General features: G+C 34.3%; 1 protein-coding gene across 1 annotated transcript in view; it reads right to left on the bottom strand.

Annotated features, from left to right (window-relative positions):
* Nucleotides 1-6797: 6797 nt before the first annotated feature.
* LOC113549441 (putative transcription factor SOX-15) overlaps nucleotides 6798-19374 on the bottom strand; it is a 79908-nt gene continuing 67331 nt past the window's right edge. The window contains exons 3-4 of the mRNA XM_026950739.1: nucleotides 8625-9788; nucleotides 6798-8531 (exon numbers count right to left, since the gene is read on the bottom strand). Of these exons, the coding sequence (XP_026806540.1) occupies nucleotides 7720-8531; nucleotides 8625-9788 (1976 nt within the window). The 3' untranslated portion in view covers nucleotides 6798-7719. The remainder of the gene's footprint in view (nucleotides 8532-8624; nucleotides 9789-19374) is intronic.

Genomic DNA, 19374 nt, shown 5'->3' with positions numbered 1-19374 from the left:
ATTTATTTAAAGTATAATTTAAATAAAAAAATTAAAAAATATAATGATAATAATTAACAATTATAATGAAACTCCTTGTTATTGTATTTTTGGGTTTTTTAATACAATACTGAAATCAAATTTGCTATTTTTTAGTACTACAAGTCTACAACATCCTTGTTTTAGTTTTAAATAAATACTTAACTCTTAACTACGTACAAAACTATTTTTGGATATTATTTTGTTTGTAATATAATTTTATTTAGAAAAACTTCGTGATGTTGCCATGCAAATATGAAACATAGAAAATAAAATTGATCGATGCGAGTTTTTTTTTTATCAATAATCATAATTTATATTATTATCGGATTGGACGTTAAAATAATATGATATATCGTTTTCGTGAGCGCTATAGAGCGTATAGACACATATTAACATGTAATAATTAATTTAATATGAGCCAATAAATTAGGATCAAACGATAAGAAAGCAAAATATACGACATTATTGTGGATTGCGTTCGATATCGTTTCAGAATAATTTATTAATAATAATAAAATAATTATATCTATGTAATCTCATACTTCCGTTGCGCGGCCCATCCGTGTTACAGGTAAGTATACTTTCCGTACGGTGTGCTTGCGGCGATTTGTGGTCAGGAAACCAATACGGATTACAAACCGCACGAACAGCGTGCACAGATACCGTGCAGCATAAAATCATCATAAGTCATGACGTGCATTTTAAAATGTAATTTTACCTAGTGCCTTTATGACTGTATATCATTTTGTCTGTAGACCATTTACCCACCTTTAACAACTTACAACTTTTGAAAAATTAAAAATTTTAAGATGACATAATTTATACGAGTTGGTTGACTTGTCCGTTTTGAGTCACGACGTATAGAAAAAACCTTAACCTCAAACCTTAACCTAACCTTAACCCTAACCTCAATAAGGAACTTTTATTCGGTAAAGCGAAACGAAATCGTACTAGTGCGCACACACTGCACAGTGCAGCAGACAAGGTAAGAAAAGTGCGTATTATTACGATAACCCTGTTAAAGAGTTCAATAATAGCTAGTGTGCACATGTGACGTGCCCAGTTTAAAAGTATATAAAACATAGTTTTTGACCAATAAATATGACCACAATGATAATTTGTAGTTGAAAAGCAAAACATTTAAAATACCATAGTATATAATATATGTTTAATGTCTTTGCTAGGTTTTGTGCTTTGCCCAGCGACTTGGTTGTTCACGTTTATTTCTAAAAGGATAATATTTTTGTCGTTTATACTATTATTATTACAATATATTTTATTAGTAATTCGTTATAATATGTCGAATCATTTTATTTCACAAAAATAATATTTATTATACGAGAAATAAATAATAATAATATAGTTAAAGTATTTTTTTTTTAAATTTATATGTAATACCGACGTAATTATTATAAAACGGTGTAAATATAGGATCGTAATGTAAATAACTTAGGATTGCATTATGTATACAAAATAATACGAGTAATAACAATTTAAAAGTTTAAATTACAATAATGTAATAAACATAACTGAAATCGTCAAAGAAAAATCGTCATGTTTTGTTTAAATATACAAAACTTTGTCAAAATTTGAACATCAAATATTTATACAGAAAAATTATACATAATAATATGTTCTTATTATCAATATTTTTTTGAATAATTGTAAGAAAAAAATTACGAGGAACATATAACTTCTATTATATTTTCAAGTCTCATAGCCTCACGATACTATACTTCAAACGTTATTATAAAAAAGTATTGAGCCTCCAACGGTTTTTCTATGTTTAAAGGTGCTCTAAAGACAATTGATAAGTAACTTTATATCAAATGCATAAGCATTTTAAATGAGTAAAAGAATGTTATTGAAAATGTTAATTAAAAAAGAACAAATTATAGTTTACGATTTCAAATTTCTATAAATACCTTATAAAAACTCAAATAAAAAAAATATATTATATCACGTTCCAATAAACTAATATAAATATTTATCGAACATTTTAAGTTTTCACATTGATTATTATAATTATTATTTTTTTTTTTTTGAACACTGTTGTAGAGTAATATTCCTGTTTTTTTTACTATTTCTTAGTCGTTTATTTTGATAAAAGTACTGGAAAGACAAAAAGTGATAACCATCTTTTGACTTTTGACGCGCTCCAAAGTATTAACTAAACCCACTTCGTTACGAAAAACAGAAAAACCACCGAAATCGTCCTAAAAATTGATGCTTTAAGACATAAAGACAGACATAAACAAAATATCATTGTTAAACTAATACATTTTTAAAATCTAAAACTATGCGTTCTTTATGTAATATTTGTACGAAACTTATTTTAGTTAATCAAAATTAACCTTATATACTTAGTGTATGGATTGCAATTATTTAAAATTAAAAAAGAATCTGTATCTTTAATTCAAAAATGTAGTGCGAGTCCGTAAAACAATTTGTCTTTCAACACTTTAGAGTTCAGACGTCGACTAAGGCAAGTGTAAGGCCTTAGAATAATCAAAAATAAGTTAATAATCAAATATTTAAAGCTCATATTATATTAACAAAATAATAATATCAATAGATCTTTAATAACAATCAAAATCGTAATAACAAAAACATCGAATTAAAACTCGACTTGTCCGCCTCCGTTTATCTTAAGGCATGAATAATATAATTAATGATAAGCAATAACAAATATCGCAAGAGTAATAGATATGCAGTACCCATACAATATAATATTCATTTCAAAGGGTTGATTTCTCACAATATATACACCTACCTTTTGACGGTTTCTCCGGCAAAATTAGCTATATGGTTTTAAATTACATGGAAAACGATAGCCACGGTGATCTTCACGTCAGTAACAATAACGTGAAAAGTCTATTCAATTATAATGCGCGATGTTTTTTGTTTATAATGTGGGCATCGTGTTTTACTCCTAACGATCACCAAGTAGGCAATTCAATAGCCACACTTTTAAAAACGTATTTTCCCAACTATTTCGAGTTATTTTATTGGATTCATCGGTCTAGTTATTATAACATACTTATTATTTTACGTACATCGTTTACGATTACATTGGCATTTACTCTACGTTTATCTTATGTATTTTATAATTTTTATAGTTTACAATACGTTAGATATACACTACTAAAGAGTGTAAATATTGTTTATCTATAAAGGTATTGGTTTGTCGCGAGATAAATCAACCGTCTTGTAAATATATTGAATTAATTAATAATTATATTGAATTTGGTGAGAACTGAAAAGTCGGGAAGTGAACATTTTCGAAGGTTAAACATAATAGTATAATTCAACGTACGTGTAAATAATATAATACCTGTAACTGTTGTATGAATAAAAACAAATGTTTTATAATTATAATTCGATTTTTAATGTTTTTAATTTGATTCTCAAACAGAAACTCAAAACAGTATAATAATATTATGTCATTTATATTCATGCAATTTATAGCCAATATAGTGGTATCAAAACTACATTAAAGTTAAAATAAAGTTGAAAGATTATAGAAAAAAAAATAACAGTTCTAACAGTTCTTCACTCGTAAATTACGTATAATGAAAAATACACGGGAACTGCCCGCAACAGGTATCACTAGCCGAACTAGCCCCAATCAGTCTTCAAAATTAACTTCTTTATAATTCTTATTATACCAAAAAAAGTATGTTCACAAACACGAAAACTTTGTTTTGAAATTCGAAAGATATTCTTTTCCCTCGTAAATTCAAAACCACACAAAGTGACTAAGAAAATAAAATACGAAATACGACTTTCTAGCCCTATTCTAGTAAAGTATAAATGTTTAAAATTTTTTTTTTAAGATTATAATGTACGCCATACTAATGAATATTCAAGCTTAGTTTTGAAATTTACATGACAATTTTTCCCTGTAGAATAGCGCATAATATAATTAAAAATACGTTGTTCGAACTTTGCTCTTGACAATATAATACCTAGTAATAATTTAGATGTATCACCGAACTTCAAAATTAAATCCTCGATTTTATCAATACCATTAGCCATTTTGATTTATTTGCTCTATTATAGAAGACGAGCGAATTATAGATTTTGATAGTACAAACCACTAAAAATTTAAGTTCTGATCAGTTAAATATTATATTTTGTCGTTCATACAATTATTAATTTATATCCATTACTACGACCATACATTGGAAATACGTTTGAAGTATATCATTTCATCGAATATACATTTATTTCTATGATATTATTAAAAAAGCAAATAATTAATAAATAGGAAACTCGTCAAATGTATAATAATATGTTTTGGCGTGTATCAAGTTATTGTAAAACTAAGCTACGAATTTCACCTAAATAATGATATTATCATTTACATTATGATACACGAAACTTCAATATCATAAGTACCATATCGTATCGTATTAAGAGGACGTCAGCTAACTATTTTTCTATCTTCCTCTCCAACCCACGCGCACGTAACCTGAAATTACGTTAATCAGAACTTATTGTATATTGTTAGCTTTAATATTTATAATATTTGAGTGAATAGGTGATATAATTAAACTTAAAATTAAGAACATTATCAGTGTTTGATCAATGGCTTGTTAATTTTTAAATTTAATAAAATTATTGATATGATTATACTTATAACTTGAATCCTTGAGGAGCTTAATAATTATTTAAAACAATAACTTTTGATAATAATAAAAAAAAAAAAATCGAGGGTTACTTCATTTTACTATGTTTTATTTTATTTGGTAACTTATAACAATATGCATCATGTACCTATATACCTACTTAATATTATTATTGTCTACCTACGTTTATTTATTTATTTATTTTTTTTTTTATATATAAATGCAATAACCGTGTAAACTACACACACACAGCTCGATGCAAAGTATGAACGCGAGAATTATTTTTTTGTCTTTTCTATCGCCGTTCTCATTGTCGTCTCAACGATAGCTCATATAAAAACTAATAAGTATAATATAATAATAATAATAATAATGACTAATAATGTTTTTCGATTATCATCGCGCGTCCGACATCGTGTAATAATATTATAACAACGTACCAACAACAGCATACAGCACGGCGCGCGTCGTATAATAATAATAATATTATTAAGTATGTGATTGGGGCAGAAATGTCTGGTCATAATGATCGTGTGTGGTATACACGATGGACTTCCAGATATCGAAAACGGATGTATGTGCGTATATATATTTAGTTTAATGTTTAAACGATCATTTATTATATTAATACGATCTTATCGCGTGTTGCGCGGGCCAAGATTATTAGCCGGTCCCGCCGAGGTGGATTGATCTCTCTCTCTCCTTCTCTCCATATTTATATATAAATATATTTATTTCCCTCTCACTCATCATAATATTATGTCTATAGATGTACTTGTCCGTCTCTCTCGGTTCACGATATCAGGTGTTGTGGGCGGTGACGATGCGGGGACGAGAATGGTGTTGGAAGGAATACATGAGAAAAAAAAATCATAACATCCAAGTCACCGGAAACATATTTTGTTATAAATCAAAAACGGACACGATAACGATAAGTGCGCGTGTAAACCCTGACGTAGTAGTGTTGTACTGTTGGGTAAATCGTATTAAACTGGATTCGTATAGGTATTATTACGAACCACAGCGACGTTCGAATATTATTGTATAAAATTACCTATAGCCACGCGAAATAAATTTATAAAATAGCCTATAGGCACGTGTGAAATTCGAATATAATATTATTATAATGTGTCCTTTTTTTGATTTTCAAACTTAATATACGAGTTATTGCTTTCTCTTTGCGGGCCACATCCTTTGGGGGGTCGCCATAGTATTTTACGTGATTAAAATGTGCCGTTGCACTATGCCAATTTTTCTCTCCCTTTTTTAACAAATTGCTGAATGAGCTACTTCAGACATATTGCATAATATGTCCAAATGTAAATATATTTATATGAAAAAAAAAAATGGTTTTAGTGAGTTCAAAAAAAATATTATAAACGTTTAATAGTCACGCATTTAATTAGTATATATTTTTCTTAAGTGAAATGTAACCCAAATAGTTTCCGTTTTAGAAAAAAAAAAATGACAAAACGTCGACTATTCTACTATTCAACGAGGCGTGATCGTTTTTTCTTAAAAATAATCTTGGATCATTTACGACACGCGACATAACTAGAAATTTCATGACCGATTTAGTGCTGTTGGATTTTAAAGTGAGTACTGATCTGGGTAATTTTTTAATTTAAAAGCAAGATCTATGTTTGAGCTTTGTATTTTTATGATGTTAGAATTTTTAACCGATTTATATTTTTAATTGATAGCATAGTTGATAATTAAATTTAAATCAGTGACACATTCGTGTGTCACAGCTTCATTAAGTTGTTTTTAAATTTTGATGTATATCCGTGTATAAATTATTATTTTTATTTTTTTCTTAAAGTATTAATTTTAAAATAGTAAATTTTACTCACAGTCGACACTTGAATTTTTAAACGATTCATGTACATTGTGCAAGAGTTTGGTTTCTACGCGAGATTTAATTAAAACGGTGGTTTTGGACTGAACCATGAATAATAATAATAAAATAAAAATATAACACTATAGCTGCGTTGATGTCGTACATCTGTAATATAGGACTATAAAGGAGTATACAGGACAACACAGTAATATAAAATATTAATATAACATAAAACGATGAAAAATAAAATGTTTCAATGTGCGATTTTAATGTATAATTAATATTTACGTACTACAAAATTCAATATAAAAAAAATACACATATTATACATATTACACTGAATAACGGAATAAAATATAATTACAACACATGCGAATATAACGTATACACACAATAGTATATAGCCAACAAATACGAGCATGGTAAAAACAGTATACAAAATATAATCAATACAACCGAAAATTGTTAATATGTTTATGCAGAAATAAGGTACATAGAAATAAATATACTCATCGATATTTATTGTGACACGATTCCTGTATAATTTATTATACGACTTTAAAAAATGTTGTTCGTTCGTAGGAAGACTGTGGTTGAAAAACGGAATTTAAAATTAACCCATTCGTAAAGAGATATGTTCGTATGTACAATATTAATAATAATTTATAAAATATATATTTAGTCACAAAATGATCTATTTCATATACATATAACAAACCCTGTAATAATAATTGATAGCAATAATAATACGTTAACTCTAATTAATAATAATATAATATAGTTTATGATAACACGTTTTTTGTCGCTTATTGCAAAACGTATAGGTCCTCTTACATAATGATAACATATGTATATATATATAATATTACATAAACACGGATAAATAATAATAATAAAACAGTGTCGCCCAAGATAAAGCGAATCATCACAGAACCTATGTGGTTATCGAATATATACAAAAACAATTACACATTAATAAAATATGTGTCATTACACACGACGTTATATGTACAACCTCTTGCGCGGTGCACGAGTTTACGAAAATAAATAAAATATTAATAATAGAAAACTATGACAAAAATCGCAACGAGAAGAACGCAATAACTTTACAACGCGAAAGGTTTGATTTCGAACGCGTTTCCGGAGAGCGGTCTCCAGGACCAAAACCGCAAATCGCTTCGGCTTTCCTTTTTCCGTTACGTTCGCCAACCAGATCATTAGACGACTTCAACTGCTATAGCAAGTTTTCCGGACGTCCGCGAGTATGACGCTGAACTCCTCGTCCGGTTTTCCACCACCACCGGCGGCCAACACTTGGCCCGCGGCGGCTGCAGCCGCTGCGGCCACGCTCTGCATGTTGGCTGTAGCCGGAACGTTCTGAACGTCGGGATAGTGCTGTGGCGGTAGGCAGTCCAGAGACGAGTAACCACCGAACTCGCTTTTTATACCGCAGTTGTTGAGCAGATACGATGGACTGTGGTGCTGTTGGTGGTGATGATGGACGTCCTGATGCACGGCGTGTTGCACCACCGCCGGCGCATAGTAAGAACTATACTGTTGCTGTTGTTGTTGCTGCTGTTGATGCTGCTGCTGCTGCTGCTGTTGCTGCTGCTGGAGATGATGGTGGTGGTGGTGGTGGTGTTGTTGTGGTTGGTTGTGCGATTGTTGTATTCCGGCAAACATGATATTGTGTTGTTGCTGCTGCTGCTGCTGCTGCTGTTGATAGTTGTGATTATTGTCTGGCTGTTGGGCCATATACTTTAAGTACCGATCGAGTTCGGAGCTGGCTCCGACAGACGACGATGCGTCCACCGCCGCGACGTCGGACTGCTGAGATCTGGGCCGCTGCAGGTTGGCCAACAGCATTTCCGAGGGCGTTTGATGATGTTCGAAGCTCATCTCGATGATTTCGCCGCCATTACCTCTGCCCGTACCGCCACCGTGGTAATCGTTACCCGTCGACTGTTGTCTGTGCTGTTGCAAGCCCTGTAAGTTATGGTGATGGTCTTCTTGTTGCTGTTGCAATATACTTCCAGCGGCTGTAAAATGAAAAACGAAAAACGTGAGAAATACTGACTACGAGTACTGATTGGAGCACCTGTGGACTCCATGAGAAGTCCGCGCACACTTACCGTGGTATCCGTCAGACGGAGGTCTTCCGGCCGCGATGGCCGTGGCCGACGATAGGCTGCTCGTATAGACGGCGGTGCCGGCAGCGTGAAGTCCACTAGTCGAATAGAACGGCCTGTTGGCGTAATGAGGTTGTTGCTGCTGTTGCTGTTGCTGCTGCTGTTGCTGTTGTTGCTGTTGTTGATGGTGTTGTGAGTTTGGTCCTAGAACCTGCTGGTCTTGGGACGTGGCTATCGGCGGGTAAAACGTACCGGTCACTATATTATTGTGTTCGTACGCCAATCGCTGATTGGTGCACATCATCACCATGCCCTTGGCCACTCCCATGGCCGCTATCGAACCGGGAGCCGGTTGATAAGACGACGTCTGACTGTTGTTGTTGTTGTTGTTGAATTGTCGATGGTGGTTGTTGTTGTTGTTCAGCAGTTTCTGTCCACTGCCGCTTCCGTAATAGCCGCCAAAGTCGTCGAGTTCGTACTTGACAACGTCGGACCGGTGGTATGGGTGGTGCAAGTGTTGGTGACCGTGGTGCTGATGGTGATGCGAGTGGTGGTGTGGGTCTTTGCCTGCGCCCGTGGCTGGTTCCATGGGCGACAGTTCGGGCGTGGGGAGCGTGGGCGTCTTGCTAGCTGACCGCTGCTGCAGCATCCCGCCGTCCGGGGCCTGTCCACCGCCGCCGGTCTCGTCGGTAGCCTTAGCCGGGCCGGCGGGTTTGTCCGGATCGGGACTACACGTGGGCGAAGACTCTGGAGTGATGACCTCGGACACACGGACAGGCGAGTACGGGCTCTCGCTGTTCGGGTAGTAAGGCGACGTCGTCTTGGACGGGCTGTACGGCTGGTACGCGTACGGTTGCTGCTGATGGACGGCCGGTGACGAATACGACGACGAGCTCTGGTACGGTGAGCTGGACGGGTACTGGACCAACTTGACTTGTCCCGCCGAGTTCGGGCGACGAGATGTTGGCGATTGTCCGGAGCCGCCTTGCGCCGCCGCCGACACGCCGACCACGGAAGTCGGCGAGCCCGCGCGCTGCTTGTTGTGCTTCCTGCGCCGGGGCCTGTACTTGTAGTTGGGGTGTTCTTGCATGTGGATTACCCGCAGCCGTTCAGCTTCCTCCACGTACGGCCGACGGTCCTGCGGCGTCAAACTTCGCCATTTTTTTCCTGAAACATTCGTCAAGTCACGTTATAGAGATCGTTCAATTCGCGTAAAATCAGATTATATAGTTATGGTATTATCGTTTTAGACAAGATGTTTCCAGAGGGCAGTGGTTATTTTTTAATGAGACGCATACGGATTAGCGGTTTATACGCACGTTTAAAGGTAAACGATAACAACAATTATTTCAGGTGTTCGCGGTTCCGCTGAATACATACGACAAAGATGAAAATCACATATATGTATAACACACGTTGTATATAGATAATATTATTATATTTTAGTATTAATTTCGTTTCCTAGTTATAAATGTAAATCAATAAGTCTTGACCGCAAGAGATGCACCATTAGATGTATATTATTATACCTAACGCGATAATTGAAATTAATGACGAACGTTGATGCCAATGCCGTAACGTAGGCTACACTTAAATTATATTATTTAAAAATACTGTTGTCTCTTGTAGTTTAAAGTAAGGAAAATTACATTTAGTATTATTAAGGCTCGCCGAGAAGTATTTTTTTCAGGTGGGGCTTAGCATCCCGATACTCTTCTCCACACAGTTATCCCAACCCGATTTGCGGCATTGGCCGCTACTGAAGCAACCGTCATTAAAATACGAATCGAAAGTAATAAAAAAAAAAAACTCCATTTCGAATAAATCTCAAAGGTCATTGTAATAATCGCCTTATCGGAGAAATCGGATCCGGAGCGGTGGCATTAGACTGATGGATAACTGCTATATAGAGGCTGCTGCTGGGTCTCGGCGCTGATGATACATTATAATATTGTTATTACGGTAGTCCGGCCGGGCGCACCGGTATAGGCGCACCACTCGTTTGTCATATTATATTGTGACCACCTCCACTCTAATCGGCTGCCGATCGGAAAACCGAATCCAGAAGCACCGGACGGATTACCTACGTATCATTATCGTCGGTGATATCTATCGTCGTCCCGTCGCTGCCCGGTCCGCAGTCTCCACGCGCGCATTTACCATAATAAAATAATAATAACAATAATACGATTATCGTGCGCGACCGCTGTCGCGGACGAGTGTGAAGAACGACAGAAAACAGAAACATTCAGCCGAGGGGATCGGTTTAAGCGTATATATATATATACAGTATGGGTATTAAATGTACATTGTATATCACGTTAATATGTACAAGGCGCGTATGATAATAATATTATATTTGTTACAACAAGGTACACTGCAATCTCCGGTGGCGTGTGGGACTATAAGAGGGGCTAAATAATATACGTTATGTGAAGTGTCTCCCGCGATGTCGTATCGTAGTCTCGTAAGACGATTTCGTGGGCGTTCCGATTGAAAGACACTTGCGTGTGACATTTATTTTTCAATATTAATTTTTTTTTATTCGTCTAAGTTAAACGCATTATTCGAAATGGAAAAATTAGTATGATTTTAGTTACTTATTATAACACAGTTTAAACAAATAGAAGAGTAAAGTAAAATAAAATGTATTTAAATAACACCTATAAAATAATAAATAATAAGATAGAAATATGTATACAGCAATTAATTAAAGTGTATTCTAGCCGAACGATTTGTATAGGTAGATACCGTAATAGATATATAATGCCTCGTAAAAGTAATTCACCTAGAAACCATAATCGAGATTTCAATAAATAATCCTATCGACATTTAATTGCTTTTCGTTTTTAATGCCGCGAACAGATTATAAAATAAAAACCTTAATAAAAAAAAGACCACGGGGTACCGTGGATCCCTTATGGACTCGCGCCGCTTTCATCGCCGCGCATGACGCGCGTTAAACCGCCGTATGAGCCTCCCGATAATTATCACAAACGGTAACTGACAAAGATTTCGAAATGAGTTTTCATTTTTTTTTTTTCTATGGATAGACCATAATAATTATTGTCTATCTGTACAGCTTAATCAAAATCTTGTGCGGCGTGTATTCAGTTTTCAGATTCAACGAATATTATATAATGCACGTAGAGTTCATCGGAATATATTTGTCCCCGGGACACGTGAATTCTAATAAATACAAGTGTGCTGACGTGTTGTGCGTATATAATGCGTGTATGAATCGCCTATTTTAGAAAACTTAAATGCAAATCCGATGACACAAATATTCTTACGCATATATTATAATACAAGTAGGTACTTCCTACGTTATTTATAATTCACGTAACGCGCATAATATTATAAAAACGCGGAAATCAAAAAGAAAACGAATGCTATGTAGAGCACTCAGAGGACAAACACATAGGTACATATTGTTGTCCTACTAAATTATGTTATATTGTATAAATAAAGTTTGTTCGGGTAAAATTATCTAGGATTTTACATTATTTATTATAGTCCACATTGATTTGAAACCTGTTTTATTCTGAACAGAAGTAAGTGGTGTACGTCATTTTTTATGTGATATTATTAAATAATAGGTGCAGCCGCCAAAAGTGTTGCCCATGCCTGCGCACACACGTTTAACCGTTTGCCCGACAACAGATAATCATAATAACATTATACCGAATCGTGTTTTTATAAACAATCTACAATAACACAATAATAATATGTATATGCCTAACCTGAAGCTTATGTGAGAAACCAGAACATAAAAACAAGAACGGACAAAAATAATGGTCATCGTCCGACAGAGAGATGCGAATTTGGTGCCGAAAGTGTGGCAAATGAGTCACATGGTCGGACACGCGTTGACGGCCGCGGCGAGCATGGCCAGCGGCGTCATGTTTTATTTGGCCATAGCTAAGTCGAATTACCACTGTTACCCGTACAACGAGGTAGTTATCATGCAGGACTTTTCCAGGGAAATTAACCAGACGTTCCTAGTCGACGAGCAGATCTGGTACTGGAACACGAATTGTTACGTCCCGTTCAAATTATCATTGGAATTGTTCATGAACTCGATCGTGTGGACGAGTCTTTTCTTGGTTTTCGGCCGCGGCGGATCTTCCATCTCCGACGAGTCCGATCAGAGCAAGTACTTCAGGTCCGTAGTCGTTCATTTACTTTTTTTTGCAAACCGCGAGCTGGTCGCTAACCGACCCGACCTGACAATGTTTTTTGGTATGCGGTTCAAATGGTTCAATATACGTATTGTGTCATAGTGCGTTTTTGAAATAATTTGTTGTCAAACTCGCGCGAGAGACGTATGCTATTTAAGTTGTGATTGTTCGTTAGTTTCTTTGTATACTGGCATTGTTATAGTAAACTTTGAGATTTCTTCTTATCTTTACACGCACGCAGTTGCAAGTGTGCAACTTTCCGTTCATCAGTATGAAAAATTAAATTTTAAGTATTTCGTACATCTTTTGCTTTTATCTATGTTTTATGTATCCGTGGCCTCTTAGTGACCATATAATGTTGCCGTGTCAAAACAGTTTTTATACTCGTTTGTATAGTGTTATTATTTTGTATTTTTTTCCTATTAAAACAGTGACATGCTTGGACAGTGGCATGTGGTCTTTTACGCTGCTTGTTTCAATTGTTGGTATTTTTTACAATCGACTATAATCTCTGTACACTTCACTAACGGCTATCTACTGTTTGTCGCAACCCTATCATTTGTACCACCGGACAACTATTTTCACAATCAATTGTAAGTATATGATAGAAATTAACTTCAACCCTGTTATGTCAATGACTGCGCTATATGTATAGGTTTAAATATCTGATATTTGGTATTTTGTTCCAGTGAACGTTTTGAGAAAATATACTACATCAAAACTATAGTAAGTATTAGAGGTCTACACAAGCCAACAATTTAGAGCCAATAAAGAATGCAAATAGTTTTAATTTACAGTCCAGTTAGTAGGTTATGTAATTATGTAATTTGATCAGGGATTTCTGTCATGTATAAAAAAACCCAATGTGTATATATTACATTCATCAAAATAAAGAATTTTAATCCAACAATAAATTAGAAAACAAAAATATTATAAGTAATTGATAATTATTATTTTATAAAGAAACGCGGAAAAATTTTGGAAAACATAAGGGGACGATCAGAACAATTCAATAATGGCTATTTTGAAAAATAAATAATAATAAACTTTATAAAAAATAATACAAAAATTATAAAATATAAATAATTAAATATTTAATGAAAATAATTGTCACCATATTGTTTTTTATTCTTTTTGACCCACGTGCATTAAATACATTCATATGGTTTTGAGCTATTGTTGAGAAAAATAATAACCTATCACAAAAAATATGGTATAAAGAATAATATTTTGGAGGGTTTTAAATATCATTTCGTTTAAATATTGTCTCAAAATAGGTTAGGTAAAGGTACATTTAAATGTGCAACTTATTTTTTAAATTTATATAGTGAAACGATTTGTAAAATAAATTCTAAATTATTTTCTTATAACAGTGTTAATTTCTGTGTCATGATTAAATAATTTCCAAAAAGTTACATCGCTACATGTATCACGAGGATATCGCTAGACGAAATGAATTTTTTAATATTAATATGTTTTTTAAATTTATTTTTACTAACATTTGTATTTAATTAAAAGTTGTATAATAATATAATATACTACATCATAGGTATTATTGTGGTGTCAAAGTTCTTTGTGTACGTTTAATTTTCTATTGACTGTTTACCGCTGCGCCATGGGTGTGGACTTCGAAGTGGATTTAGACTTACAGACCGTGGTCGAGTACGAAGACATCGCACTAGAATAATATGTCGGCACGATGACACCATGAAAAATTTGAAGCCGGAAAACTTGCAGAATTTATAAAATTATAATTTATATAAAAATAATGATTTAGGATTCGATCTGTATCGAATCAATACTTCAAAACGTGTTTACAAATATATTATTATAATATTATAATGTATAATTTATAAAATTTAGGCATTTATTATTTTTATTCATCAATACCATCGTCGGACTGGTAACATAATATTATATGGTACCACAATCAGGAAAACAAAGATAAAAAGTAAATAACTGCTATGTAAATAATTATCAATAATATTTAATCTAACCATAGTTCGTTGACTTGATCCTATACAATTGTAAATATTAAATATAAACAAGTATAATATAATTTTTCTACTTAATAGTTCATGTGTTAAGTGTTAAATTTAAATGAATGTGAAAATGTGAAAATATAAAACAGCGAAATTATTGTTTTTTTTTTTTACCTTTAAGGGTAGATTATTTTATTTCATTTTGTAGACTATATTCAAAATAATATACAGCGAGCAAATTCAATTTTTTTTCAATACATAATATATTGTGATGTAAAAACACCGTAGTATAGCATGAACTTTATTAGTGCGTGGTTATTTGGTACATCGATAATATTGGCGTAAAATAAAAATAAATAACGGGCAAACGAGCAGAACGAAACACTAAGATAAAAAATGAAATATACCGTTTGCAACACGTTGCGAATTTCTGTGGGTCGTCGGAGTGTGGGTACATTTTTTTTTCGCCATCATCGACTACACGAAAAACAAAACTGTTGCGGCGGTTTCGGTTGTCGCTGTGAATTAGTATGGTAAAACAAGACGAGAGGAAAAAAATATCATATAAAAGGAACAAGCCGGTCACAGGTCACTAACGGGGTTAGACGAGCGTTGTGGGTGTCGGCCGGGACGCGGCGTTATAATATTATACTGTTGCGGCGATGATCGATACGAATTCCTCGATAATTATTATTGAACAAATTGATTTGGGAGATCGAAACGGGCGAAGAAAAAAAAATTCTACTTTATTGGTATATATAATAATACTGTATAAAGAACTAATATTTCGTATACCTAACATTTATAACGATATAATATATGATATAACGTCTACAATATTATACCGTATATTACCTATATATGTGCCCACCGGGCCGCTCGGAAGATGGGTTTAATGACTGGCGTATATTATATACTTACAGACGACCACGATGATGGCGGATAGGTGTGAAGTGTATGCGCGTGTGTGATATGTGACGGACGCCCGGCGCGGATCATTAATAATGGACACCGTGGGATGCCTATATAAATATATATATATATATATATATGATCGAACCGACCAAACAAGGCGTTTATCGTCCTCGCGTCACGCGGTGTATTTGGATACTCCTCTCGAGTTGCGATAGGTATAGGCAATAATATATATTATACGTGTTATGAGGCCGAAGCTTAACATTATTACACGACGATGACTCGGCGGCGCCCGCGAGTAAAGTCCGACGGTCGTCTGCATGTGCAAGTGCCGCCCGCGGAGGCTGTACTCTGTTGTGAGTCGGGTGCCGTAGGGGTTGAATGTAGTAAGATTTGCCTACCCGACGACGGATTTCTCGTCGTTATTTCGTCCAAATAATATCCTCGTAAATATAATAAAACGCTCTGCATTATACTGCATATGAATAGTATTACGTCGCGCGTAGCGTACACGTGTGTTGCCGGACGTTTGCGCTGCAGTAGCAGCCCAGGCGACAAGCATAGACGTCAAAAAGTCATCTTCCTTCTATCGTTTCGCGCGGCGGTTTCGGCGAACACAATATGCGCTCTGAATAGTCTGAACACGATATGATATTATGTACGGGCTGTAACGCGTGTAGCTGTAAGTCGTATCAGTGAGTCTATGTAGGTATTATTGAACGGCAGCTCACCGCGAGCGCACTGTGTGGCCCTGGAACGCCGGTCGTTTGTTTCTGAAATTATTGCTCGACCGGCCAAGGACGACGTAGTTGCGTGCGTGTATACATATATATATATTTGCAAACGATATTTCGCCGACGAACAACAATAATAATAATATCGAATAATTGGACGTCGTCGTCGTCGCACAGTCATCGTTTAACCTATACGTGACGTGCTCGTTTAATTGGACTCCGTTGAGCGTTTGATTGGTCGTTGCCGCGTCGTCGGGGTAAATAAAATCGATGCGTGTGCGGTACGCGTAAATCGCGAAAAATCGGAACAGACGACGCGCCGGAACAGATGGTTTTAATGAGCCGAGGAGAGCGTCGCTCGTCAAATCTGCGTTTCCGCCGGACTCATAAATTGCATACAAGACTGTTTGATGTTATAATATGAGAATATTGTTTATACTCGATTAGAACGCGTTTAATAATATATTTAAATTATATAATATTACACCGGACCAAATAATAGCAGAAATGCCTACTCTGAAATCGTTATTATAATGTCATTACTCATTATACACGAGTTTGAGGACGCAAATTACATAATCTTGTACCATTTCAAATTTAAGTTTTGGCTTATTACCTGTGAAATCATCAAAGTTTTTATAGATATCTGACCTCATTTACTGTGAGTCCGAAATCTCATATACCACACGGCGCCTCTACACGAGTTTTCGTCGATCTACGTCTACCGGGTGAGAAATTATAAAATAACGCGTTCAAGTTCAACTATAGGTAGGTTATAGGTTTACAATAAGACGCGTACAACGTTTATATTATTATATATTATTATTGTTGTTATTGTTGTTGTACGGCGTTTGCAAACAACATAACGATTTATGATAATAATATTATGTAATACCCATTACAATCTTATAATTTTTATTATGATTGTACGCGTCTTCGGTGAGAACAAAAAAAAATGTTGTTTAAACACAATGCGGCGGCGTTTAATGGTATAAAAGAAAAAAAGCCCATCATCGACGAAATGGTTTTCGGGCTAGAGCCGCGTGTCAATACCCATTACATACACATAGACACATACACACATACACCTCACCTGTTTTATATATATTAATATATTATTATATTGTGTGTGTGATGTAGGGACCGACCACCCGGCGCGGAGGACGCATGCTGAGCGCCGCGTTGTCGTCGAGTCCGTCCGACGGCGTACACCGTTCAAGCGCGTATCACATGATATCGCGGAGACCAGAACGACTGACGAAAAGCAATCACGGTACGTCGGTACGTCATATTTTCCTACGCGCGAAAGATTCATATGTAAACGATACGTATCGCGTTATTATTATGAAGGAAGGTTGTCGCACACTACGTAGCCGATTCGGATTGAAGCAGAATCGACATTTTGTCAATCGTGGAACTGTCGAAACCGAAACAAATTTTATCCGGACAATATCTGATAATCGAAACGATTCGAAGTCACATGACCAAAATTATAAAACTTGTTAATTGAACGTAGGTATTTACTAGGATGTTTTAATTTTCTGTCGGTTGCTATACGTGTATTAGTTATAAAGTGTCGTAAATTGTAACTATTTTAAATGTTATTTAAAAATACAAGATCACACGAAATATTATACCACTTGACACTTGGATAAGTATAAATAGTATAGCTGTTATAATAATAACATTCATTTTAAAGATGTATAATAATATCATAAATATCCTTGTTCATAGATCGATCGAATCTCCCAAACGTGCGTAAGTGGTAAAAAAATAACAGTGATACTGATTTGTTTAAAAAAAAAAAAACGCATCATAACACGTCCACTCTCACATTTTTTTTTTATCATCAACGTATATTATACGTGGTCAAATTCTCCGGAATTATATTATTATGTTACAACAATCGAGACTGCGCGTGTCTACACCTTATAGCCTTAGGATTGTTAATCATTTCGAAGAATAAACAAATCCCGACGAATGCATATAAACCGCTGCCGTTGATAATGTGACGCATTATTATTATTGTTATTACACGGACACCTCATCACCTTATCAATCACGATAACCTACTTGCAGGACCCTTTTCGGTTATTAACTGTTTTCGCCAAATACACTGTTTTGGCCACCAATGAAAAAAATTTAAATAATAAAAAAAACAAAATATGTGATAAATACAATTTAATTATGTTTCTTTTGTTTCAAATTCATAATGTTTATAATAAAAAAAAAAAAAAAAAAAACGAGATAAACTTAAAATATAATAGATTCAATATTTTATAGATCAGTATGAGAATAAGAGTCAATTTTATTTTCATTAATAATCAATTAATTTATATATGAAACATTTTAACTTAATAAAGTATAGTATAATAGATATATTTAATTTTTTTATTGTTATAGCTCATGCGTTTAATAGATTTTATACTCGTATCGTAATTTTAACATTTTATAATATTGATGATAGAGTTTTTGTTTCGACGATTCTGAATTTTTAAATCTCACTTTATAACTTTACAATAATTGTTACTACAGATTGGTCGAAAAAGAAAAGGTTCGTTTCAAAAACGATTCCACCTCTTATGTCTATGCGAGTATGCGACACATAAAGTATTTGGATTTTTTTTAACATTTTTTTTTTTAAATTCACAAGTATATTTAAGTGAAAGATGGTTACATCCTACATTCTACAAAAAATATGTCAAACCTCTTTCATAAGTCTTATTCTATCATTGTAACAATAAACACTCGAAATAGCAAGTAGCAAAAAAAAAACCTTAATCACATCAATTACATATAATTTGTCAGTCTGTATATGTCTACGATTAAGGTAGGAAGTGAATTTGCTTGTAAAATATTTTACGTACCTAATTTATTATTTTCTCTGGTAATCAGTAAGAACTTGTGTGTATTTACATTTATTTTTAATTTTGTGAAGGAA

Source organism: Rhopalosiphum maidis, chromosome 4, assembly GCF_003676215.2.
Source record: "Rhopalosiphum maidis isolate BTI-1 chromosome 4, ASM367621v3, whole genome shotgun sequence".
Classification (NCBI taxonomy): Eukaryota; Metazoa; Arthropoda; class Insecta; order Hemiptera; family Aphididae; genus Rhopalosiphum; species Rhopalosiphum maidis.
Note: the sequence above shows the minus strand (reverse complement) of the source record. Positions and strands in the feature narration are given on the sequence as shown.